The 27,172-nt window shown below is 47.2% G+C and overlaps 1 protein-coding gene across 1 annotated transcript in view; it reads right to left on the reverse strand.

Moving 5' to 3' along the window:
- LOC111145157 (sorbin and SH3 domain containing 1) overlaps positions 1-27,172 on the reverse strand; it is a 163,774-nt gene that overhangs the window by 54,391 nt on the left and 82,211 nt on the right. Inside the window, exons 10-16 of the mRNA XM_022499852.1 lie at positions 23,763-23,935; positions 21,781-21,844; positions 19,965-20,039; positions 9,844-9,891; positions 9,589-9,718; positions 7,337-7,451; positions 1,904-1,987 (exon numbers count right to left, since the gene is read on the reverse strand). Of these exons, the coding sequence (XP_022355560.1) occupies positions 1,904-1,987; positions 7,337-7,451; positions 9,589-9,718; positions 9,844-9,891; positions 19,965-20,039; positions 21,781-21,844; positions 23,763-23,935 (689 nt within the window). The remainder of the gene's footprint in view (positions 1-1,903; positions 1,988-7,336; positions 7,452-9,588; positions 9,719-9,843; positions 9,892-19,964; positions 20,040-21,780; positions 21,845-23,762; positions 23,936-27,172) is intronic.

The following is a 27,172-nucleotide window of genomic DNA, read 5'->3' on the forward strand; positions in this document are numbered from 1 at the left end:
AGTCTTTATATAATTAAGAAGCAGTTAGAACAACAGAGTAGGGACACACATTCTAGGAAGTTCCCACTATACAAAAATGGACTGTGTTCTCAACATTTGTTTGGATTGGTTGTGCGGGGCTCAGACCATGGTTTCCAGTAGAAACAGTGTTACTCTACCAGGCTATCCACAGAGCCAACTTAATGTATGCTGGGACTGAAATACTGTCCTTTGCTAACAAAATGGAATTATTTGCAATGACAGATTCAGTAAAACAAACGAATCACATTATAAGATTGTTTCAGATCTTTCTCTAAATGTTAATATTTCAGATGAAACGAATTTTAGTTATTTGGCAAAGGAGGAATGGCTAGAAATGTGTGGATTCCGAGAGGGCTTTGCAAAATCAATAGCACAGACTATCGTACATAACTTAAAGCTGACAGCTTTTGCTTTCCCTGATGAAAGGATAGCACTATTATTACATATACTAATCATGGTCTTTTTTTGTTTGGTAGAAAGGGGAGGGGACCATACGATTCAATGTGTGAGTTAATTGAGCAAGTTTTAGGACAAAGAGAAGGGTTAAGATACTGTTCAATATTTGAGTGTGGAGAAGTTGCCTGAAGTAGACTTCTTTGATGTCTGAATGATGAATAGGAAAAAGGGAGAGAACCGAGAAATAATGGTGTATGCACCACACAGCTCTGGGGAGAGAAGACAGTGCCAACTTCCCATCAGACACTTCCCTCTACACTGGTCACTAGGTGGCGCTGTTCATTCAGAACAGCTCAGGGGCTACACGTGCCCTCCCCACCCATGTCTAGCGGTCGAGGAGGAGGCAGCAGGAAAACATTCTACCAGCAGGAAGTTTGTAGGTCAGGGGCTCCTAAACCAGAAGACACCTCAAATTTCTAACAAAGCTCAGCCTCACTGAATCAAACTAGCATTTCCACAGCACCCGCTTCATTTGTCTTTGTCTTCATCTTAATGAAAAATATACACTGTGGAATTTAACACTTAACTATAAAAACCCCTGTCTGCAAATAAAACTATCATTCCAAACCGCAGTGATTCCCATGCTGGTTTCAAGATTTCAATGGTTAAAGTTTCACATGAACATCTAACAAAATGTCTTATCTTTATACACTGACTTCTTCCACCTGTAAATTCTTTTTTTTACAGCTGTAATAAGACTTTAATGCAACGAGAGGTTTAAAGTCAGTTTCTAGTCCTCTCCAGTGGAAAAATGAACTCAACTCTCCCTTCTGTGTGATACACATTTGGGGGCAGGGCTAAGAAAATCCTCATGTCAGTGCCAAAAATCAGTTTGTGCCAAGGCCAATTCAGCGACATCACAGGGAAATTCTAGCAAATACAGCGTTCAGCCTAACTCCCATTTCAAGTTTTGGGAAATACTACACCAACTCCTAGAAATTGTTCTCCCAAGCCACCTGTAACAGGGATCCATTCGTGGATCACATCTACATACAGAGGCTCTCTGGGGCACTGCCATTGCCTATGTACTTAAATCTTTTTAAAGCTGCCCCTCTCAGTGTGTAATGCATTTTCCTGCTTATTTTCAGTTTGCCATAAAGACCCTGGTTAAGTAATTGAACCAATGGCCCAAATAATGCCATCTACAAGGCGTGGGATATTTGTTTCTAATGCAATGATTTCGTCTTGTTTCTCTGTTATTTTTCTGGCAAGAAATAATTCCAGGGCTCACTGCTTTCTTGGTGAAGTAAAGTGAGGGAAAGCTTACAGGTTGTAGTGAGAAGAGACAATCCCACAACTGCCCACTGAAATCGCTGCTCCCCACCTCCTGTATTCCTTCCAAATAGATCTGATTGTTTAGCAGCAACAATGCATCAACAGCATTATTTAAAAAGGCGTCTAGAACCACTGAAGCTATTAAACTTACCGGTTTCCCAAACTCCAATTCCGAAAAGAATTTATACCAAGGTTCATTCTTTAAATCTATCTCTTCTGGGCTTATATCCCGACTCTATAGGGGTTGGTGATAGGGAAATGGAAGAGAGAGAAGGATAACATTATGCAGAGATTACATAGGAATAGGCCAGTAGAGATGCAGTGGTTTCCGGGGATACACAGCAACTGTGTCCAACAGCAGCAATCATCCATTTTACGGACATCAGCAAAAACAAGGAGCTACAACAGGTGGGAGAGGATGGGTTCATAAAAACGGAGAAATGGAGGCAGGAGCAGTGAGCGAATCACTCTCAGCCCTGAGGCAGAAGGCACGTGGGCCACGGAGGGGGAGCTCTGTGCCACACTGCAGCCTTCCACGACAGATAGGAATTTGGGCATATTCCTCAATAACCGTACTGGGGGGGTAAGAGAAAGCCCGTACTTCCTCTTTACGAAGAACTGTTAGTGAGGAACAAATAACCTGGTGAGTTCACCAAACACTTAGCCATCTATGCCGTATGAGTAGAGCAACTCACTTTTATGGGCTAGTACGGTTTTAGTACTTATTTGCAAAGCTGCCTAAGGATCTTCAAAATAAATGCAAATACCAACACTTTTAAAAAGCCACATGGTTAATACTGCATCTTTAATGGCACATGAGTAGGTGAGAAATCATGTCCCATACACAGTACAGTGAAAGATGGTGTAAGTAAAAAACAGAGGACACAAGTGCAAAAAACATTTTAAACGAGCGTCTATGGGGGAGGAATACAGACAGAATATACTTTGTGTTTTCACAAATAAATGTTAAAGAAGTGGGAAAAATAAAATGAGGGAGAAGCAGAACAAGACAGACAACAGAACGGGGGGGAGAAAATTTCTGGGTTATGTTGCAAAAATAAGTCAGGTATCTCAACTTCATACAACTCTAAGAGGCAGTTCACACAGACTGACCATTTCATATCAAGCCAGAACTTTATAAAGTCTTAACACCTCACTCTGTGGAATAACATGTGTTTCTGGAGAGGTTTGGCTGGAAAATGAATGCCTGGAAAGCATATCAGGTTGCCCCTTCAAACACTGGACATACAAGTTCAGAGCAGGCAAAAGCATGAGGGGCTCATGGCATCATGAAATCCATCTACGTAGATATATTCAAAATACCTTGGCAGTCACTACATGAGAGAGAGATGGTGATTTTCTGACAACAATATGAAATAGAAAAGGTCTATTTTGTACTGAGACTGAAAACAGTATCTAAGAAATGTCACTTCCTCAGGGCAACGACCTGGGGAGGAAACGGCAAAGTCCCGCGGCCACGTTTTCCAAGCCACGGTGTCACAGAGCAGCTTCTCCGGGACACGTTTCTCTCTACATTCTGTTCACAGGCCTTTTGCCGTTTGTAGAAATGGCTGTCCGCTTTCTTTGGGACCCTGACCCATCCCTTCTTCTAAAATCCTTCAAAGAGTCTTCACTGTTATTTCTACTTTTGTTTTAAAAGGAGGAAGATACGGCAGAGAACTTTAACTGAAATGCACTAAATAAAAGTAAGCGGGACTCCAAAGGAGATGTCTACTGAAACAGAGTCTGCCCTCTTGCATCCAGATTAAAACCTCCCCCAGCTGTCTTTAGGAAACTAGGGGCCTAAATCTCAAAGGAGAAGGTGGGCTCCTTCTTACCAGATTCTGAAAGGGTGTACAATAATGGATTCCAAATGGGATCTTAATTTATTCAGTGAAATGAGGCACAAGCACTAGGACACTATTCAGGAGGGACAGTTCAGACCCTGGGACATGCTAGATCCCCATATGATGGGAGTTTCATGAAACCCATTTCATGTTGATTATTTTTTAACACTATTTATAACCGCTCCATGGGAATAGGCTACGTTTTTGTTGTTGTTGTTGTTTTAAATAAAATGTACCAACTCTTTCAGGAAATGGCCTGAATGTCTTGGTACTCAGTCCTGAAAGAATCAGCCCATTTTATTGCCAAAGGTTGCTTGCAGATTGCTTTTCCCGTGAAGGCTAACACCATGTGGAGAACTGAGTCGGGAGGCGTGTCAACTGCTGAGGCCCAGAGCAGCCGTCTGGAGAGTGTGTGAAAGCCGTAGCAGCACACGGCACGAACGCCTGGATTTGATTCTGCCATTTGTAACTTGGCCGCAGATCCGATTAGGGAACGGACAAATAGGAAATGTCCTTCCAGACGCAGAGCGGGCTCTTGTCCTGGCAGGCAGGGCGGATTCCACAACGCCAGGCTGAGTTCTCTGCTACTGTGGGCTCTTTTCCCCAGCTTGGCCAAATCCTGGGAAAAGGCAGGTGGCCTGCCGGAAAAACGTCTCATTCTCCTCAAGGATGGTCTTCCTTCTTGGATGGGAGCCAGAGATTGGCTTCAATTTTGAACTAAACAATCTGAATGCGGTACGTTCGTGTGCACAACCTTTGATGACTTTCATGTAGTTCTCTTGGACATTTTACCGCACCTGGCCCTCTCATTTGATACTTTGGGGAGTCTGCAATCTTCCTCAGGACTCACTTCAATACTCAGGACTTTGGTAACGTTGGCAGGCCAAGCAATACTTCTGTTTTACAGATGAAAACACTGAGACTCTGAAAAGTTAAAGGACTTGCCCCAAGATAGCTGAAGGCAGAGTCAGGATTTGAACTCAGATCTTCCAATTCCCAGTCCAGTGCTCTGTCCAGTATATAACATCCCCCTTCTCATAATTCTGAGAAGGCAGACCCTCTGTGTGTTGGTAGAGGACCCAAAGCTAAAATAGGGGGAAGTGACAAACTTAAAAAGCCAGGAAGGAACTCAAAGTGACTGTGTACTGGGAAGAAGCCCCCTTGTTTTACATACCTGAATCCGTACCCTGTATGTGTAGTTACTATCTTAATGTCTGTCCTTCCCAATATGCCCCTGTGGGATCAGCAGGGAACCCAACCTCTAACCCGGGCTTGGCACCTAAAAGTGATTCTATATATATCTGTTGAATTGAGCCGAAGTTCTGGAAGGGACTTTGGAGGAAAGTAAAAGGGACAAATCCTGAAAGAGGCCATTTCTGACAAAGAAGGGCCTGACCACTAGATCTCTAATCCCGAGGTGGGAGGACAAGACGATGCGCTCAGACTAGGACGACAGGGGGCTCGGGAGTTATGAAGACCATCACAGGAGTCTGCCACATGGCTGGAGATGTCAGGCTGTAAGCCTACTGTGGGGGATTCTGAAGGCAGCACAGGGTTTCCTCTGCTTGTGATGGTTTGGGTTTGCCCCAGGGATAAGACAAGCTCTTCAGAAGCCTTTACAGTCTACCACCAACCTCCCTGCAACAACAGGCACATGTGCCTGTGAGGTCACCATTGAAGTTGGCAGGCTGAAGTGGACAGGAACAAATTGGAAAAACAAAACATTTTTCCCCTCGAAAGGAGTTGTGCACTTCCAAGAGCAAATTTAGATTCTATATCGGTCACTAGTTAGCATACTTATCCACAGTTAATAAGGCAAAAGTGTGTGTGTGCATGTGGTGGTTGGGGTGGGGGTGGGAGGTGTCCTCAAATTCTGGCAAACCGGATATTTGGATGCCAAAAGGCAAGCAACACGGACACATTCCAACTTTTCTGTTCATGTGGCAAAAACAGAAGGGGAAAAAAAAATCAAAAAAGAAAGGACTAATTCAACTACTGGGAAGAGTAGACTGTGAAACGCAGACCTGGCTGAAATTTCTAAAATGAAAGCCTTCTCTTAAGAAGAACAGCGCTAAAGAGCGAAGGGCACTGAATTACGTGGCTGGCCACGGTGCACTCCATGGCCTGCTTGGGGCCTTCTTGTCCTGTCACTGGGCTGGCCCAGGGGCCTGAACACCATAGGCATGGTTGCCACAACTGTCCAGAGGCCCCCAACGGGCACCTGTATCACTTTCCAGGGGTTGTAACCATTGTGGTATTAACAAGAAAAACAAAACTATGTCTTTTTTTTTTTTTTTTTTTTTAATGCTGAATAGTGGTCAAATTACTGGGAACCAAGGAAAGGAGGGGGAAATCAAAGAAAGGGGCAAGCCCTCCATTAAAGCAAAGACTACCTAGGAATAACAGCATTGCCCAAACAAAAGCACCCAAAGGGCAATAGAGTATCTGAAGTCATAGAAGTGTGTGGACACGTGACGGTGTGTCCCTGACTTCTTATCAGGAATGTTCCCAAAGCACATGACTGTCTCTCTGGGCACACCTGCGCGTGGAAGGTAACTTCGGTGCGTGTGATCTTCTAACAGGGAGAGAACCCCCAGGGCAGGGTGCAGACAGAGCAAAGTTCTCGGCTCCTTTCTCAACTTTTTGCTTAAAATAACTGTGGTGCACAGTAAATGCTAAAGAATGACAACTCTAAAGCATTTCTGTGAACTGTTGACCTTTCTTCCTAATTAAAATTACTTTCTCCCTTTGAGCTTTTAAAGATGTCACATTTTTATTTTAGTAAAAGTCAAATCAATTATTACTTAAAACATGTAGAGCAGAAGAGGTGGAGGGAAAATAACTTGAACCTGCATTTCAGAGGCCTACTTAATCTGCTCTCAGTGTGGTAACCGCATTTTAATAAAAGCCGATCCCCAGCGTGACAATTCCACCCTGCTGGCACGGCTGGAGGGCTGCAATATTTATAGAGCTTTGGAGAATCCCTGTAACTATGATCAGAATTCTGAACCAGCTATCCCAACGAAGGGTGAATAAAAGGGAGCGTGGGTGGCAGATAAGAAACTAATCAGTTTGTAAAAATTCTTTCTTGTTTCACAGAAGAAGCTGCTTTTCCAGGGTGTTCTTCGATGCTCAGGCAGGCCCTTTCCCCCACTCACAATTGCTTGGTGATGTGAACACATATAGAGAATTAGAAACCAGACTGAATAGGAAATGCGTCCTCCATAGTGCACTTGTCAGAAAAGGAAGATCTACAAGACATATTCTAACAGGGTCTGGGTCTTTCTTCCCAAGTCACAATATCATAGCAATTATTTAGCTTTTAATGATGTGCTCATAACTTCTACAAAATGTATGCATGTTCAAATAAGAGTCACCTATTAAAAAATAATCTGAGTCTAGTCCAGTTAGTAATAAGCCTGATAAATTAACAGTTAGACGTTTTTAAAAAGACAGGAGCAAAATCAATCTTTACATTAGTATAACATTTTAAATTAGTTCATCATGCACAAAAAGAACAACAAAACACAATATGGCTTCTTTCAAAGCAGACTCTCAGGACTTATTTTATCAACACCTGCAGAAATGAAAAGGGTAAAAATACTTCATTTCTTCATTCATCTTCAAAACATAGCAAAAGTTTGTCTCAGGGGGAAGAGAATGTAATCCAAGCACCCAATGCATCCGGATTAAAGAACACAGCAGGGGAGACAAAAGAACTTTAATATACACATTACCATCTTTTCGTTGGTCAGAACAGAAGACTTGCCCGGCTGGTAGTCGTAAATGCTTTTGGGTTCTGCGCGGTATTTCCTTGTATCCACTTTCTTATCTGGGGGCTCCCAGTCGTTTCTGGAAAAAAAAAAAAAAAAATCCTATTAGAGCTATTTTCATGAAAATTGGCATCCGACAGGGTCTGACTTTGGCTGACTACCGTCTAATCAAGGAATTTTTGTATCTGAAGCATGAAATCGGTCTCTGTGCGAAGCATTTAGTTCCGCTGGTTTCCTTCTCAAAATAACCAGTTACATCTCTGCGTTGGCTTCACAAGAGGGCTTGAGGCGTCCACGGCTCAAAGCCGGGCACCAGCCGTGCAGAGAATGAGGAGAAGGTTGGGAAGCGGCAGCGGCAAAGCCTGCTCTCTTCTCGGGCTCATCATTCTTGGAACGTGCTTGTTCTTCCCACTCCCACTAGTGTGGTGGGAGAGAACGAAGCTCCCAGAGCTCATCAGCTGTGGTTCCAGTCCCTGCTACCGCACTCGCTAGCCTGGCGAGCTGAGCCAAGCACCTCACCCATGGCTACTTTGGTTTCCTCATCTGAAAAATGGGAATAGCGAAGGGATTAAATGAGACAGTGCATGTAAATCACTTGGCAGAGCACCAGGCCCACCGTGAAGGCACTGAATAAACGTGATCTGCAACTGATAACCACGTTTGTCCCTAATCCACACCCTGCCCCAGCAGTCACCCAAATCACGGCCTTGGGTACAGATACTTAACCTGAGCCAGCAATGGGTTCTAGAGGATACATGAACCCTTGGAAGTTGCTGACACATTTTTTTTTTAAGATTTTATTTATTTATTTGTCAGAGAGAGCACAAGCAGGCAAAGTGGCAGGCAGAGGCAGAGAGAGAAGCAGGCTCCCCACTGAGTAAGGAGCCCGATGTGGGACTCGATCCCAGGACCCCGGGATCATGACCTGAGCTGAAGGCAGTGGCTTAACCAACTGAGCCACCCAGGCATCCCTGCTGACACATTTTTAAGGCACGGACAGTACTGCATTTTGCACTGTGAGTATAATTCCCTTTTTCCCGCAAAGCTATCAGCTTCTCAAAGGCAGGGACCGTGGTTTATATATGCTTCTCTCCCCCCACAGCATCTGGTTCAATCCACGCACAAAATGAACCCAGCGGATGCTTGATGAATGCACCTGAGCATGTACCCGCAAGGACTTAAGGGTATATACCTAGCCTTCCTTTCAAATTAATTATCAAAATCCTCAGGCAGATGCTGTCATGTATGTGTGGGACTCAGCCACTCATTTGTCTGTGAAGATGGAAAAGGTATGGAGGTGTGAAACTGAGTGTGTACTTAGAGGGAAAAAAATTCTGCAGTGTGCTCAGAGCCTTGTTGGGAAGTGGTGAAAGAGGGAGCCCGAAGATGCGCTGGACACCCCTCCAGATGGCATACGAAGGTTGCTCTGTCAGGAATAAGAACTCAGTGAAGAAAAATTGGTCATTCAGTACAGCCACGAGGAGATGACCAACACCATCATCAGAACCACTTCAAGCCTTATCTTTCCATGATAAGCATGTAATTATCAAAAGGCGTGGCTTTGGGGTGCCCGGGCAGCTCAGTGAGTTAGGCGTCCCTGGGACTCTTGATTTCGGTTCGGGTCATGATCTGAGGATGGTTTTTGAGCTCAAGCCCCACATCGGGCTCTGTGCTCAGCGTAGAGTCTGCTTGAGATTCTCTCCCACTCTGCCCCTCCCCCACTCGCTCATAAGAGTGTGCCTGCACACACACATATGCATTCTTTCTTTTTCTCTCTCTCTCTCAAATAAATAAAGTCTTCAAAAAACATAAGTGGCGTCATTTTAAAATTATATTCTCTGGTATGGACCTGTCAGAATGCACAGAGTATGAAAACACATGACAAATTTTACAGTTACGATTCCTCTTGTGAGAAGGGTAAAGTCATGATAATTACAGCCAATGTTCATTAAGCCCATATGGGGAGCCAGAAACTACTGGAAACGTTAGATGCATTGCCTTGTTTTATCCTTGCAGCATCCCTATGAATGTAAAATGCAACCCCATTGAACAGATGAGGACACTGAGACTCAGAATAAGTCACAGGGATTCAGAATCAGGTTTGCATGACTCTTGCCTCTACAGCTGCCTGACCCAGCAGAGACAGGACACTTCCCTGGTAGCTTGGGGATGGAAGCCCTAACCCTCAGAGCTGATTGTGGGTGGGAGGCACTTACCTCTCCGGGCTTGATTTTAGTGAGGAAGAGCGGGCTGGGAGGGGAAGCGTGGCCGACCTCTTAACCACCTTCTCACCGTCGATGTAGCTCATCTCACTCTTTGAGCGAGGCACAGAAAGGGGAGATTTTGCTGGAGAAGAAAAGTGGGTACAAAAGACTTGCAAAAACTGAGGAAAATCAAAGACAGGAAGATGTCTTTCCTCACCCACCACCCTCTGTTCCTCCCCCGCAAGCAGAAAATTCTACATCACTTACTGTCTTCAGAAAAGGAGTACCGAGGTGAGTACAGATCTGAATCATCATCTAGTGAACAAAACAAAACGTAATCAGGAGCAAGCCAGCTAAGGTAAGAAAACCAGATGACATGTCCCCCCACTTGCCCCATCCTGTGCCAGTGTCCAGCAACACCGGAAGCCCGACAGACAGAGGGGCGGCCCAGGGCCGGAAGCTACACCCCCCCCCCAGACCCCATCTGAGAGCCCACCCAACCAAACAGGGCCGCCAACCTGCAGGCCGGAAGGTCCACGCATGACACCTGGGGGCTGACTGCCACCTGACACTAAGGAAGCATGGGGACAAATAGCCAAAGGTCCTCCTCAAGACAACTTCCACGAGCAAATCGAGAACACAGGGTTCCCGGCCTAGACTGGAAACAGGGGCAGAGAGAGGTCCCTGAATGTCTCCAGTCTAGCCTGCTGAGTTCCCCAGAGTCTGCCGGTCCCACTACTGGATGGGCTGAGGGAGGCCCGGGAGACGGCTTCAGCGGCCCACCACGGCTGGGATCTGTTCTACCTGGGGCAGTTCCATGCACAATACCATTGACCAAAGGGGCTGTGGCTAAGGAAACAGGCTGAGAAGACCCTCCTGGTCCCTTGCTTTGATTCTACCTCAGCCTAGTTCCTCGAGCAGCTTGCTTTCCTCGCGACACAGCACATGCTGGCAGGGCTGCCCTGCAAGGGTCCTGCGAGGGTCTGGGTCTGAACAGTGACTTCGGAACCAACCGAACTCACACAGTCTTGTAGGACTGCTCTGCAAGGGCGAGACACTCGCCCCTCAACAGAGAACCCCAGGACACGGACACTTGCAGAACCAAGACCAGAGCTGAGCCCCTCGCCGAAGCAGCTGCCCTGAACTCGAAACGAGAGCACATGGACATTTACTGAAACGGATTTTTCAAACACAAGCCGAAGAACCCACTGTCACATGTTGGCTAAGTGTTAATCAAGTCCTGTTTCTCTGCAAATCTAAGTCTTAGAGCAGGAAAGGCTGGGGTATTTTGTGAAGTAGAAATAAAACTAACACTGCTATTATTTTCAGTATTATTCAAAGACGACTTCTCTGGCAGCCCCTCTTTTAAAAAGTATTTTATTTATTTATTTGACAGAGAGCGCGCACAAGCAGGGGGAACGGCAGAGGGAGAGGGAAAAGCAGACTCCCTGCTGAGCAGGGAACCTGATGCAGACTCGATCCTAGGACCTTGGGATCATGAACTGAGATGAAGGCAGCCACTCAACAGACTGAGCCACCCAGATGCCTTCTGGTAGCCCTTCTCATTCCCTCCTCTCCTCTTTTCATCTGCTCCAGGTCTCCTCCCAGCCCAAATAAAGGAAAGGTATCAGGTACCAAGTTATCTTTCCCTCCCTTCCTCCATCCATTTCAAGGATAAGAACTAGTTGTTATCAAAGTTGAACAAGACTTGCCCTGCTATACATGAAATGTGCAAGCTGATTTACGTTAACTTTTGAGAATAGGGCGGAAGAGGTAAAATGAGATCCAGAAATGTATTTTTGGAGTACTGTTCTGAAGAATTTTGTCTTGCCTGTTGTTATTTTTTAACAGAACTTCTGATTACCTTGCTAAAAATGCCATGATGTCAAAGAAAGCAAAAAATCAGCTCTGACTGCCGAGATTTGACTGGAAAAACACTGGCTGCAAATGAGAAATTAGCTTACTTAGGAACCAATGTATGTACCACTTAAAATCTAGCCTCGCATTTTAGCTCAAAACCCTGTATCTCTGAATCACGGACTGACAGCCTAACAGTAGACCGTGAGGAAGATCAGGGTTAGTTTGTAACTATTACCTGGTTCTTGGGGTAAGAAGCAACATTTTCATGGGGGACACATGGCATTTAAATATTCAAAAAATGTTTAAAGTCTATGTTCTTGAAACAATTTTTTTCTTCCCAGAGCTTCCTTACATAGAAATCTGGAAGATTTGTTAGAAGGAAATGAGAAATAGTTCTTATAAGATGGAAAAAAAAAAATAGAGCAGCTTGGGGAGTTAAATAATTTATGTATTTTGGAAAGTAGGAGGAGAAAAAACGGGGGTGAAGGCAACAGACATCAGAATGACTGAACACTCTTAAAGCCACTTCTTATTTGTTAGAGGTGGAGAAAGCAGTGTCACCCGGCTAAGCCAACAAGAGGGCAGGAGCACCTCTAGGGAAGCAAGCTCTTCATTTCTCTGTGTCCACGGGACCGAGTCCAACATGTGGATTTCAGCTCACCTTCGAAGACAGCAGACTGAAGTTCCACAGATTCGACCAAACACGAGGAATCCGTGCAGGTCCCAGGGGACGTAAAATTTACTTTAATTGATGTTTGTCTTAGAAATCTAACATAAGGGGCACCTGGGTGGCTCAGTGGGTTAAGCCTCTGTCTTTGGCTCAGGTCATGATCTCACGGTCCTGGGATCGAGTCCCACATCGGGCTCCCTGATCAGCAGGGTGCCTGTTCCCTTCCTCTCTCTGCCTGCCTCTCTGCCTACTTGTGATCCCTCTCTCTGTCAAATAAATAAATATTAAAAAAAAAAAAAGAAATCTAACATAAGAAAATTCTACCTCTGCTTGTGAATAAAAACAATAGCAGCTTCCATTAAGTGCCGAATAGCGGCTGCTAATTTACTAACCTCATCTCACTCAACCCTCACGAAAACTGGAGGTAAGGAAATCTCTCATCTCATAGACAAGCAAAGGAGGCCCGGGGAGGTTAAGAGAATTTGCCCTTAGCCACACAGTGAGAGAAAGACAAAGCAGGAAAGGACTCAAGGTCTTTCTGACTCCACTTCCCTGCGCTGCCTCTAAGCCCTGTGACAGGAATCGGGGCTTTGTTCTACTCCTCACCCCGGCCTCATCTACCCCATCCTGGGAAAAACTGTGGCTCTTCTGGTATAATTTTTATTATGGAAGAGGCAGGAGAGGCTGTTGTTTTGAAATTCTAGTCATGCACTATGGTGTTGGCCAGACTGACTTCTAGACCTCGAAGCCTTTGCTGTCTTTCTGCATTATCCCCTCCTTCTTGATGCTTAAGCAAATTTTCTTTCTTTTCCTTGTAAAGATTGTATGTATGTATGTATGTACGTATGTATTTATTTATTTGCCAGAAAGAGAGCGAGAGAGCAAGAGAGAGAGCACCAGCGGGGGCAGGGAGGAGGCAGAGGGAGAAAGTTAAGAGTTAAGCAGGCTCCCCACCCAACAGGGACCCAGACACAGCTCGATCCCAATCATGACCCGAGTCAAAGACAGACGCTTAACAACCAAGCCACCTAGGTGCCCCTTACACAAGTTTTCTGAGTTACCCACTTCTATTCTTTGCTGGTTTCTAGAGACAGTGAGTAAAACTGAGTCACTCTTGCTACGTCATCTACTTGCTGTTTCTCTAGTTCCCTTCTCCTGGCAGGCCAAGCCCACACTGGGGTAGATGGATATGAAGTTAAAAATACCGATGAATGGGAAAACTGGGCACCAGGATCATCCTTCTGCGTTTCTGCACACTGGAGTTAGCCAAATGGAGTGTACGTTTTTAAGCACAGTTAAGAGGCAGTAAATGAAATGTTTTTTTTTTTCAAGCTGTTTGTGAGCACAGGCATTGTCTGTGTCTGAAATCCTGCCGTTATAGTTTCTCCAAGGGTTCTTTAAAGCGGCGCCTTAGGGGGCTCAGCTGAGCTGGGATCTTGTGATTGCCGCTCGTGGTAGAGCCACATGCTGACGGTGCCCCTCTGAGCCTTGGCAGTGACACCCAGAACTTCCGGTGCCAGCGACTTCCAGGAAGCCCTAAGGTTCAGCAGCATTTACTCAGGGTGAACAATCCACTTCTGGAACCCAAAGGCCCCTGCTGGGCTCTGATATTTATGCACCAGTGACTATCCTCTAGGCTTTGGCAGTCTATCCTTGGAGGCTCGATTTGGGGACGGCTACTCTTCTAAAACTGCCAGGAAGCACATAATTTCTTTTTCAACCACAGCAACTTTAAATGAACTTCTAAAAAAGGCTTTCCCTGGATTTGGGGGTTTCTTTCTTGAGAATTTATAACAATCTTAAAAACACTGGAACAAGTGCTGGTCAAGAATGATTATTTTATAAAAAAAAAAATGACGAAAATGAGATGCACAAAAACCAGTATTTACACAATCACTTGCCTTTATCAATTAAATTTTAATTTTATACATTTCTTAGGCATTTAAACTTAAGATTATTTTTGTAACATCAGGGGCTCATTTTTGACACAATCTTTTTCTACAGCTCGAATTAATTCCTTCTGCTTCGTTCCATACACTTTGGAAGACAAAAGATAAAGGGGTCAAGATAGATACACACACTCACCCCACAAATAAAAATAGCCAAAGAAAAAGATATATGCAGAAGTGGGGACAAAGTCTGGGTGGGATCGGAGAGAAGAATCAGCAAAAGGAGAAATGGGACAAGGTGGTCAGGATTAGTCCAAAGAGCCCAGGGAGAAATTCCCAAAGCTGCTTTGGTTCTGGTTAAAGGCAAATTTTAAGGGATTAGGAAGAAGAAAAAAAAGACCAACAAAGGGTACAGAGTAGCTACAGAAAACAAACAGGAAAAGGGGGAAAAAAAAAAAAAGAACTGAAGGAGAAGAGAACGAGACAGAGAAGGAAAGAAGAGGAGGAAGACGTGCGGAGGACCAGAGGGCTGGAAGGAGACTCACCGTCCTCATCTCCAGTGGCATTCCCAGCCCGTGGAGGAGGTGGAGAGGGAGTAACTGGAGCTCTTGGCTATCCTGTGGGCCAGTCTAAGGCTGCACTGGCCAGGCGGAGCCCTCCTGCCTGGCTGTCCTCAGGAGAGCAAAGGTGACCGTCCCGCCAGCCCGGCCCCGCCTCCCCTGGGCAGCGCAAGCTGGAGCGGGGGGCAGGAGGCACACAGAGCCCAGCCGGGCAGCTTCACAATAGATCTATTTGCTTGAACTCCAGCAAAGTAAGGCTATTCTTAGAAATTCTGTAAGGCCGGTAGAGGATTACTTTAACTCAAATACAGACGTGCCTGGGAGAAATTGGCCTCCTAAATCTTTGTCCTGGCGCATCCTCATCTAGGAATGAGGAGAAAGGTCCATGAGACAGACCACTGTGGCATGGTATGTCACCACGCCCAGGGGACGCCTTGAGACACTTCACCAGGAGGGGGCAGTGGTCACCGTCAGCCGGACAGTGGGGGAAGCAGCATCCAAAAGCAAGAGGGAAAGCTGGTCTCTGGGACGTCCCCCTTTGGCTGATAGGACAGCCCTCTGCCCTGACATGGCCCGAAGTGTTCTAATAGGCCATGCACCATGGAGTAACACACCAGAGACCTGGTTTTGTGCTGATGTGGAGGCGTCATTTGAAAAGCTTGGCCATTTTGTGGACACAAAGCCCGTCAAGAGAGCCAACATCATTTGGGCATGTTCAGAGTAGGAAGGCTGGTTCTTTTGAACCCGTAGCCCCCCTCAAATTCTATATCCAAATTCCCTGGATTGCACTGGAGAGTAGCTTCTCCTTGGAGAGTGGGAAGGGCGGTCCCCTCCATTCTGGTGGCTCTCAGTCCTGGCGTCAAATCACTTGGGGACATTTCTTAACTACACGCCCCCCCTCCGATGCCATCCTGGGAGACGCGGGCGCCTGGGCTTAGGGGTCAGAGAGGGTCAACCGAGAACACAGAGTGCAGCAGGAGAGGGAAAGGAATCAGCAGTGCCATAGAACAGAGTAGGAAGGGCCCTAGAGATCCACATTGAAAACCTGGTTCTGCTACTTACTGGGTGATCTTGCGCAGATTACTTAGCCTTCCCGAGCCTTATACCCTTCACTGATGAAATGAGGACTTACCTCCTGGGGTCCCCACGAGGATGAAACAAGCTAATAGTTGTCATGCATTTAGCACGTGAGGCTGTGTATCCAGTAAGGGCTCAATAAATGGTGGTCGCGGCAGGCGCTGTCGTGGTTATGCTGTTGTTGTTGTTGTTATTATTATTGATAGAATTACGCCTGTGAGCTGCTGGGGTCCGAGCCACCACATGGCTGTTTCCTAAAGCAGGAGGCAGGGGCGAGGCCGCGGTGGCATGTCTGAGGCCTTTCCTCCACAGCCTGCCCCCCTCTCGCTTCCTCCCCAGGAGGAAACCGTGCGCAGGGGGTCTGAAGACCCACCTAGCAGCCCCCTGACATCTGGGTACGGCAGTGGGTGGGGCTGGATCCGGTCACTTCAACAGCCCCTTCTCCCCACCCCCCACCCCCCATCTTTCTGACCAGACATCACAGAGGCTACAGAAGGACATCTCTCTGCCTGCAGGAGAGAGAACGGAATGGAATTCACAGACAAGCAGCTCTGGGTCACAGAGGAAGGAATGATGGGGAGGGGAGGGTGGGTCAAGTGAAGGTTAGAAAAAAAAAGAAAGTAAAACTCATTTGCTTAGCCTTACTTAAAGTTATTCCCAAAAGGTTTCTGGTAAGTTATTTTTGATAAGCTTTCTAGGGACCAGGGTACATAGTGAAATTTCAAGAAGTCAGTCTCCTGAATTCATTCTGCTCTTGTCAGGTCCCTAGGCCCCCAGTCTCTCCCAACTACCTCAGGAAACAAAGAGCAAACTGCTCCTGTCCCACAGCCTGGTCTCAAAGATCACAAAAGGAGTAGAAGGGACTGCTCCTCGTTGGGAGTTTACAGGTTTCTTTTCAAGTACATTTTAAACTTCACGGATTAAGGTGTGATAACTCTATTAATCTTCTGAAAGTCTGGACAAGTTTGCCTTTTTTTTCTTTATAGTTGGAGGGGGGGAAATGTTGTTATGCCGGCATACACAAACTTTCCTGGAGTCTTTTACTAGTCAGGAGAATCCGCTTTCAGACACTTAGAAATATCTTCTTTTATACTGGATAAACAACTAGGATTTCAGACAGAGACAGAGGCAGCGGCCCTTAGGCTAGGCTGTGATAGGTTTATTGCCAACAATTCTAGTTTCAAATTCTGAGTACAAGTGAAACCAAAAAACCTGCAGCAATGACGGTCTCCTCACAGAGGACAGACCCCGGAATGGCAGCTCACATTTCTCAGTAAAACGGGCTATTTTTTTTTTTTTAAGATTTTATTTATTTGTCAGAGAGAGAGAGAAATCACAAGTAGGCCGAGAGGCAGAGGGAGAAGCAGGTCCCCTGCTGAGCAAGGAGCCCGACGTGGGACTCGATCCCAGGATGCTGGGATCATGACCTGAGCTGAAGGCAGCCGCTTAACCAACGGAGCCACCCAGGCGTCCCACAAAACGGGCTATTTTTTAATGCTCATTAAAATCTACGGGTAGAACCCTGGCTAGGTGCTAATTTGTCCTCAACACCTTTCTTTGAAAGGCATAAATATTTCCCACATTAAGAAGGGTGTGCAGAGCCCAGGGCCACCTGTCAGGAACACAGAGCTGAGGGGGACCTACCAAAGCTTACAGACGTCACAACCACAAGCCAGAGAATCTCTGATCACTTAAAAAAAAAAAAACCCAATTCTTTAATGTGATCTAGCTCAAACATCTCCTTCACTTGTAAAAAGCCTTCAAGTGACTGAATATATGTGTGTTCTATGTCTGGCTCGGTCATCGTTAGCAGGAGCAGGGACAATGAAATCCACCCTATTTTTAAAATCTTTCCAGGGAAGAAGACTTCTTAGACACTTGTGGTAAAGCCTAATCATCTTGGTTATTATTAATCTTTTATGTTCAACCTAATTTCCCCCCCTTTTTAATCCTTCACAATGTTATCCTCTTTGGTCTTTCAAAATAAGAAATATTAAGGTCTGCTTCCTACATTATAGGTGACAAGTTACCATGTCATCCCTTACTGTTTCTGTCTCAAGACCAAATAACCCCAATTCCCTCTAGTGCCTGACTTGACCTGTAGCAAAAAGCTGACGTCATTGTTAGCCGGGGTGCTAGGTGTGGCAGCTGAGGACCGTGGCAGCTGTGGGTGTGGCCACGAAACCCCGTCTTCAGACCAACAGCCAGCCTGACCGTGGAAGCTGCTGACACTGCCTGCGGCAGGCCTATAGCATTCTTCTGGACTCACGTAGTCTCTGTGTTTCTCCACAGGACTCCTCCAGGTAGCCTTCCATTGCCTACGCGACACTACGCCTTCAGGCTTGCCATGCACTTGTCATCTTCCCCAAAAGGGAGCCCAGAAGGAGGGTGCTGGGTTCTCAAGTCCAAATGAAGCACCAATCGAAAATCACATTTAGTCAAAATCACCCTAAAAACAGAACAAAACTGTCTCCCTCTTTTGTCTCAGTCAATTGTTTCTTAAGCAATGCTTCTGGCTAGAATCTGCACTCCAGGATAAAAGGACTAGCTTATCGCACAGCAAAGAGATTCTTGTTGGAAGTGAGGAGGTCACTGGTTATGATGAAATCATCAGCATGGAGCTGCAAGCCTGGGTTTGTTCGGGAGACTTTTTTTCTTCCAAACCAGGCATGAAATGGTTGGAAACCACTGATGAGCACATCAAAGGGAGAACCAAAATGGAATCCGGTATTTTAACTAAAACGGGTGTTCCCCTTCTGTATTGAGAGGTAATCAGTAAGAGTTTGGTGAATGAGTGAACGCACGACCTAACCCATGACAAAAAGGGCTGTGGAGGATAGTCTGTTGAGCTAATCAGAGCAGAGAAATACTGAGGGGGCACAACAGGGCTGCATCTCTAAGAAAGAACTATGGTACCATGGTCCAAAGCCTCGCTCATCAACATTCTCAGGTATATACTGAGGATCTCCTTCGCACCAGCAAGCTTTCCTCTGGCCTTGCAAACACGTGCCCTTGCAGCTGCCTCCACTCTGGACATGGTGCGAGGAAGGGGCCTTGTCTAACTCACTGCTGGATGTGCACTTTTGAGAACACGGGACATGTCTTATCCACGGCACTATTTTCAGTTCCAAAGACAATGCATTGTACTAACGCTCAGTATTAATCAAATCAGTCAAGAGAGTTCAACATCTCATCCTAGAAGAGCATTTAATGGAATTTCCTCTTGTATGCCCCTTTCCACATTCCTCTTTCTAGGTCACTCACCCAAAGGTCAGATAATCCCTGGAACGAGGGTAATTCTAAGGATGGTGTCTTTAACTTACCTTTAGAACCTTTTTTGACACCTAGACTTTTTGCTCTTAGATACGAATGTGGCAATCCTTCCCAGCAGGTCCAAATTCCTAGCCAGCAATTTCATGAAACATTTTCTAACTTGGCCAAAACCCTTATTTTCAAGGGACATCATCTCCCACCATGAAGGAATCTCTTACCTGGACACCCCTTTGGGAATTCCCTACCAAGGAGATACACCCTGAAAATCCATGACAAGAGGAGCCCAGTGATGGGCTGTAGCACATACGGGAACTGGGTAACTCTTCTGTTGTTGGCAGCACGATGACTGGCTCCCCATGTCACTGCTCAGCCACCAGCACCATGTGACCACCCCAACTACTGGCCCCAGAGCCCCACATGTTCAAAGCATTATAACTAAGCTACACTGGTTACCCCATTAATCATGGAAACTCCAAGGGAACAGGATTAAAATCCATCCAGACAGACTCAGGTCATACAGTCAGCAAGGAGTGAGACTAAACCAACAAAACACAAGGTTGGGGGAAGCAAACGATTGGGAGACAGCCCATTAGCCACCAGAAAAAAACCCAAGGTGAAGAAGAAAGTAACAGCACCAGCACAAAGAGAGGCACGTGAGTTTCCTTTAATTACCTTCTGATTTAGGACTAGGAGTAGATGCTGGAAACTGGTAGGTAGGAGTGTAAGGATTGTCCTCTGTAGCAGAGAAAAGCAGTGGATTTTGAAACTACCCACCACGAAGTGGAGGAGCTCACAAATCCCGCAACTGACTCTTTTGAACGATTACCTACTTTAGTGTTATTAAAGCACACGGCATCACACTGAACACGAGATTAATGAATTAGGAAGGCCATAGTCATTTTAATATAGCACATCATGCAAATAAGTGAAATAAAATTTCCACCAACCAAAAAGGACTATTAAAAAAAAAATCTAAAAGCCAAATCTTATTCGTAGAATGGAACTATAAGAATTAATTTAAGGCTAGGACAACAGATACACTGTCTAAGTTTATGGTACCTTCAGAATTTTGCTGGATTTCAGGAAGTTCAGGGAATTGGTACGTAGGGAAATAAGGGTTTTCTTCAGGAGTGTCTAGGCAGAGGAACAGGTTTGGGAGAGAGAATAGAGGAAGATACAAATGGAGAGAATGAACGAATAGGGATCCGCACACAGTTAAGGCTCCTTGAATTCTGGAACATACTACGCTTCAGAAGTGATATGAAAGAAATTCAAATTGCTTTTAAAAAATCCAGTCCTTTTGCCTGAATTACTGAGACACATCTAAAGAGACAATATCATTTTTCCTCTTGGACAAAGAATTACATATATACAGGTTTAGTAAGCAAAAGGGATTTAGCACAAAGCTTCAAGTTTCCAAACAAACAAGTGGATTCTTAAATTTTTGCACATCTCTGCCTACCATTAGGGCAGCTGGTTTCATTTAGAAACTGTAATTTGGGTTTAGTTAATCCCTCCCAAGAGAGAAGTTATGTTGCCCATGGGACAGAATAACAGACTGTTCACATATGCTCCTGTGGCTTGGCATTTGGGCTACAAAAGCCAGGACTCAAGGTGAGAGAGACACAGAGTGCTGGGGGAGCTGGACATTGGCTTGAGGAAATGACCAAGAGAAGGGACATCACCCAGTCAGAGACCTGGCCTTTGGCGTCCCTGCCATGACTAAGCTCATCCACCCAACCACAGTGGATTTGCTCTCGGTTTAGAAACACTAAACACTGAACATCTCGGTATTCTGAAAGAGTCGGAAGAGAGGCACAGCCAGGCTCATTGTGAACACTGTAGGAGCTCAGCACCAGTGAGGCTAGCGGACATCTGCAGCTAATCAGAGAGATCGGTTACTTGCGGCTTAGGCCGCCACCAACCAGAACGCTTTCCTTTTGCCTTCATGTGTCCTCTGTGCCAGGCGGCCAGACTGGATTTGGCCCCAGGGAACGACAGGATGCTCTGCCCCTGGGAGGAGTGCCTGTCCCACAGGGCAGCTGCATCCCTGCCCACCAGCTGATGGGCAGCGCAGGCAGGTGGGAGCTGCTGGGGTCATGAGCTGCCCGAGCACCAGCCTGGGGTTTTCCCACCATGCAGGATCACCTGCTGACAAGCCCAGCGGGGCCCTGATCCCGAAGCACTTCCCTTCAAGCCTGAGCGGGCTTTGCTGTGTCAGCTCTTGACTGGCTCCCAGGGCTACCTGCCAGGTGCTGGCTCCCAGCTGGGGAAGATTATTTTCCATTTTAATGCCACCTTATAGGTGCACCACGCATGCTACTTCCTAAGGCAGAATTTGCTCTCATCTGGACCCTGCGACATCCCTTGGAGGAAGGGAAGAGGGCTGAAATGTGGAGAGGTATGTGACTGGTCCAAGGTTACATGAATGCTTAGGGGACTGAAGCCAGGTCAGACCAGTTCTCTCCACTCCCAGTTCAGTGCCTTCTCAACTTGCTCTGCCCACAAGGCAGTCATGGGCTGACAAGGGGTGGGGGGCTGCACCTAAAGCCAGAAGCAGGTGGGAGTCAGAGCTGCTCACATCCCCGGGCAGGCAGATGCTGGAGCACAGGCGGAGTGCTGGGCTCAACCTGCTACATCCCACAACATCTGGGAGGGAGGACTTGAGATCTGACCTCAAAGCACACATGTGAGGAAGAACACAAGCGGTCCCTCCCTGCTCTGCTCTGTAGGCATATGGCTGGGCTCAGGCAGGCTGCTCAGTGAGTTGAGCACAGGGCCCAGCCTTCTGACATCCTAGCAAAGCAAGTTTAAGTCCTCACCACAATAGTTAACGTATGAACACAGCATAGCTTCTACAAATGAAAATCAGTACCTCTGTTTAGTTTGTGGATCTGTTTAAACATGGTCTTGTACCAGTCTTTGGATCTCTCGGTGTTCTAGAGAAAAACAAAAGCAAAGAGTAAAATAAAATAGAAAGGTCAGCACATTTCAGAACTTCTATGATCATGAAATCAGAGCTTCTGCAAAGTGACAATACCTGAAGCCCAAACTTACGTTACTCTATACATCTTGGTGACCCCACATTTAAGTCATTATTAAAAATGCAAAACAAAAAAATAAAATAAAATAAAAATGCAAAACATTTGAGAAATAGCAGCCAAACCAAGGGGTGCTTGGGTGGCTCAGTCAGTTAAGCATCCAGCTCTTGATTTTGGCTCAGGTCATGATCTCAGGGTCATGAGATCGAGCCCCGTGTTGGGCTCCACACTCAGCTTCTCTCCTTTTCCCTCTGCCCCTTCCCCTGCTCAAACACACTCATCCTCTAAAATAAAATAAATAAAATCTTTAAAAAAAAAAATAGCCAGACAAAGAGATTCAGACCTGAATCTGCAGAGTAATAATTGGCCAAAAAAGGATGCAGATTCTGAAAAAAGTAAATGAAGATCCACTTGAAGTGTGTTCATTCATACAATTTTTAAAAATTTCATTTTTTAGAGAGACAACTAAGCAGACGTAAAGCCTCCTAGAAACATGAGGCAAAGAAGATCTGCACGTCCCCACCCATATCAGCTTTTTCTGCAGAAGTGCTGTCACCTTGAAGAGGGCCAGAGAGTTTCATCTTCATCCCAAAGCTGAGCTGTTTTTGTTTTAAGAGCAAAATAAAACAAGGACGGGTAGAGATGGGTGATTAGATCATGCATTTTCACTCTCACTTTAGAGATGAGGAATAAAGTAAAAACGATGCCCAAGGTCACAGAGCTGGCGTGGAGGCGAGTGGGAAGGCCACCTCACGTGATGGTTAGGGGTGTGGGTTTGGGAGTCAGAGTGTGTGGTGTGGGTTTGGCAGGTTGTGCCATCCTGAGTAAGGACCGTAATCACTCTTGAGTCCCTGCTTCCTTATCTATGAAGCGGGAATTCTATCTGCGTTCACCTTGCAGAGTGAATGCCGAGATTGCTGCGCGAGCGGCCACCATCCAGCAATGACCGTCCAGCACAACTCCCTTCCTACGAATTACTGTCCTTATATGCTTAGTGTTACTTAGGACCAGACAACAGTTCTTCCAAGGCTCAGCCCATTGTTGTTTCTACTCCTCCAAAGGGACACCAGAAACCGTCTACTCACTACACGGAGACCGTAGAGAGAAACATTCTAGCTAGTGTTCTGAGGGGTTCATGGAACAAAAGGGGATTCACCCTAATCCACTTTCAAAGGCAGCTTCCCCTGAATCCCAGGGGGCCTGCAGGAGGCTGGCGTGCCTGTGCAGAGGGGGACAACTGGGCAGCTGAGCCCATTCTGTGGCTTCCTTAGAGCTTCTTGCTCACCCCATGTGACAGGGTCTCTCCCAGCCAGAGGAACTTCTTCCTGAACACATCAACAGGGACCCTGAGCCCCATGCTCTCCCTAGGGTCCTGTAATCCTGAACCTGCATTTTCTGAGCATGCTCCGCAGGACACAAAAGGAAGGCTGGGAGATGCTGACCATGACATCCTCCCCTAGAAAAGGTACCGGCCTCAAGCTTCTCAGAAGTTCTGCTGCAGAGAAATGGCTCTGTGCTCCACCCTGCTTTTACCCCACAGTCCTGGAACCCCGGACCCTTTTCTCATGAGACTTAGACCATCTAACATGCTTTAAGGAAAGCTGCTGCCCTCTGAGCTCAAGACCAGGGTAGGACGGGAGGCCAGAGCACAGCTCTGGGAAGCTCTGTGGCCCTCCGCGGGTCTGGAGAGTAGGCAGTGGCAAGGATTTCCATGTGAGGCCTTTGTCAGCCACAAGTAGGGTCACGTGCACTCAGGTGTACATGTGTCACCGGCGTAAGAGGAAGCTTAAGTAGGACTTGGGGTCCATATTCATACCCGGAGTGGGATGCCCACATCATCCATGGAAACATCGCTCAGGTCCTGAGCGCTCCTGGCCACCCGTCTACTGTCATCCTTTGCCTTTTTCTCAGTAGCCCTTCCAGGTGAGGTGGGTTTCTCCTGCGTTGGTGCCAAGTCCTGCTCTCCCACTCTTCTTTCTGAGACAGGATCTGGAAGTGAGAAACAGTTATTAGCTACAGCAGCTCTCCTTGTGGCTCCGAAGCAGAAATCTCCCAAAGAATCCAGCTGGGGCAAGTGTGTTTGCTAATTCCCAACAGGCATGAGTCTCCCTGAGAGCACAGTTTGCAAACGAGGGCCTGGCTGCCTGTTTCCGTAGTAAAGTTTTATCAGGAAACAGCCACACCCATTCGTTTACGTATTACTTATGGATGCTTTCAAGTTATGGTGGCCAAGCAGAGTAGCACCTAGCTCGCCCTTTCCGTTGCTGAGTGCACATTGGAGTTGATCGGGTTCAGGACTGGAGGTTACAGAGAGTGAATAAACAGACCAGGTGTTTAGATCGTATACTCTGTTATTCCCAACCACGTCCCTTACTACGGGAAGGCGTCATGGCTCTGCACGGCATGTCCTGCGGCCATGGGGCGTGGACCTCTCAGGGTGTGGGCCTGCAAGGAGCTGACAGCCAGTGGGCAGAAAAGGCGAGAGAGCCAGCAGTGAGAATGCAGGATGGCCAGGGCAGATGGAGCCCGCATCCAACTTAGCTGAGGAATTTAAGTTCAGGGCTGGCGTCTCGGAGGGAGTCAAACAGGAAGTGAAGGGTGCCCCTGGCAGAGGGATCAGGAGCAGCAAATGCAAGGAGCCTCTGTACTACTCTGAGCTACACAGGGGCCAGGCACTGTGCTCAATTCTTCATATCCATGGTCTCAGTTCGCCTTCCCAATAACGCTACAAGGAAGAAACTATTATCCGTTCACTAAAAACAAAAAAAAACCCCAAAACAGTTTGGGGCACCAAGGCACAGAGACATTAACATGCCCTGCCTAGGGTCACACAGCTGCCATGCGGCCAAGCTAGGATGTAGATTAGGGACACCTGACCAGCAGGTCTCTCTGAACCATGTCCTGTCGTACCGCCTTCCAAGACGGCACCAAGGCTCCAAGCTTGGCCTGATCCAAACAGAAGTTAGTAAAGGGACTGGGGTGGGGAAGGCAGGGAGAGGTGGCTGCCTTCATTCAGACACGGTAACTTTGACAGTGAGATATCCAAGCAGAAATGCCCTTGAAGAAAGAGGGAGTGGAGCCCCGGCAAGGGGCCCTGGCAGGAGTGCCATTCCCAAGCCATCAGCAGTAACGCAATAAAAGAGGTCATGGAGGAGTACATGAGGGCAGAGTCAAGGGCTGTCATGAGCTAAGGGATGTCGTGGGGACACGCTGAAGAGCAAAAGGGATCCCCCAAAGGACACACGAGTTATCGGAGGGAAAGGAGGTGAACCCGAGAGGAACAGTGCGGCATCACTGAAGCCAGAGAAGAGAATTCCAAGAAGCGGATGATTCAACCCATGAAAGGACGGAAGGACGAAAAAGGAACACCGGGAGAACGAGGCATTTAATTAGGCAAGAGTCACGGGATCACTGGCGAGGGAGCAAGTTTCTGAGGGCAGTGGGGTGGGTGCCAGACTGCAGAGAAAGGGACGAACCTGGGAGCAGGAGGCAGGGAAGGAAGTAGGGAGGCATTCAGCACACAAGGAAGACTACGGCAGGTGGCAACCAGAGAGGCCAAGAGGTTGGGGGTCAAAAAGGTCTGAGCAGGGGGAGGCTAAGTCCTAGCAGCAACGCCCTGGCAGTGAGACTGAAGGGGAGCTAGGGGCAGCCTGGCATCCAGGCGGTGATGCTCAGTCAGGATCTGGTCACCGACTGAGGGAGCACTTCTCACCCTTGGGAAAGGCAAGAGTGCAGAGGGCTGTTTAGAGAGTAAACTCCAGCAGAAAGGAGGGGCCCGAGGGTGTGTGCGAGGTTTTGCCTGAGTCAGAGATGTCCCCGTGTGAAGGAGGGGCCAGGGAAGTGGGGACACACCGCTCAGATGCTATGACCTTCAGAGCCTGCCCACCCGGAGCAGAGGGAGCAGTGACCCGGCCGGGATTTCATACCAACTCCTGAAACAAGTACTCACTCTGCGACCACAGAGTGGTTTCTAAACATTCTGTCCAAGACCCAGCTCAGCGTACGCTTCAGACAACCCGACCCCCAGCGTCACAGCCATGAGCTTTACAGGATGGTGAGGCCAGACTGGATTCATGGGATGAGTTCTCATGCCCCCAGCAGAGCCAACAGGAGGCCACAGATTTGGCAGGAGGCCGGGAAGTGCAGGGCGATTTCAAGTCACCCAAGTCTACCCTTACTGCGGCTTTGCTGAGCATTTTCCTCCCGCCTAGAAAGGCCTTCCTAAGTGCCACCAGGAAGCAGCAGTGGGGCTGACTCCAAGCCGTCTCACCTAGTGCTTGGAGGCGCTCACATGCCTCACTCCCACGTCCTCTCTTTGCATGGACTCGGCGTTCTCAGGGATTCCAGACCCAGAGACATTTTTTTCATTGTTAGGGCAGGTGGCACCAACAAGAATCACCTAACTACAAAACTGGGGTGACAGTCCAGTGATTCGTTCCAAAGTGGTCAGAGGGCTTTGGCTCTACAAAAATGTGCCCTGAATTATTATACTTTGGAAGCTTGTGATCACAGGCTTCGTGACCGAGTGGATTTCGGGGCACAGAAAGATGAACGGCAGCCTCAAAGAAAAAAATTTTGTTGTTGTTACGTAGTGAAAACCTAACGTGACACTTTCTTGTACCAGGCAGGTGACAGGACCACCCAGTGACATCCAAGGGACAAGGGGGGCAGCTGCTGTTTCTCAGGAGGCAAATACTGATTCCCTCAGCAAGACTTCCTGCAGCATCTCCGTCCAGTTTTAAACTGAACTTTTAAAAGGAAGTTGCTGAAAAGGGCCACTCAGTAAGTGACAATGCTGACAACCTGGGACAGGGCCTCTGTGTTTGTGGACAGCTTTCCTTCCCTTCACACCCCAAACTCTGTGATTGAGGACCACAGCAGTGCCGACACCTCCTTGAGGAAAATGTGCCGGACCCTCGGCCCTAGCCCTGACCTGCTTCTGTGCGCACCTCCCCGAGAGAGCCACAGGCTTGAGGCGGCCAAACACCATGTGGGTCTCCGTCCCGAATGAATGCCATTGAACAAGAAGCCCCATTAAGGCTTGATAAAAACCCACTAAGGATGGGGGGCTGGGATGAGAAGCGTGGCCCTTCAAGTGCGATCACCCGAGGTACTTATGCTGGGGAGCAGACTGGAGTCAGCCCAGCTGAGCCTCTCTCCTTCAGAACAAAATCGTGCCGCTGCTTTGTCAACAAAAACTAACATTAAGTGAGCGCTTACTTTATG

This window comes from Enhydra lutris, unplaced genomic scaffold (genome assembly GCF_002288905.1).
Source record: "Enhydra lutris kenyoni isolate GAN:26980312 unplaced genomic scaffold, ASM228890v2 scaffoldscaffold12, whole genome shotgun sequence".
Lineage (NCBI taxonomy): Eukaryota > Metazoa > Chordata > Mammalia > Carnivora > Mustelidae > Enhydra > Enhydra lutris.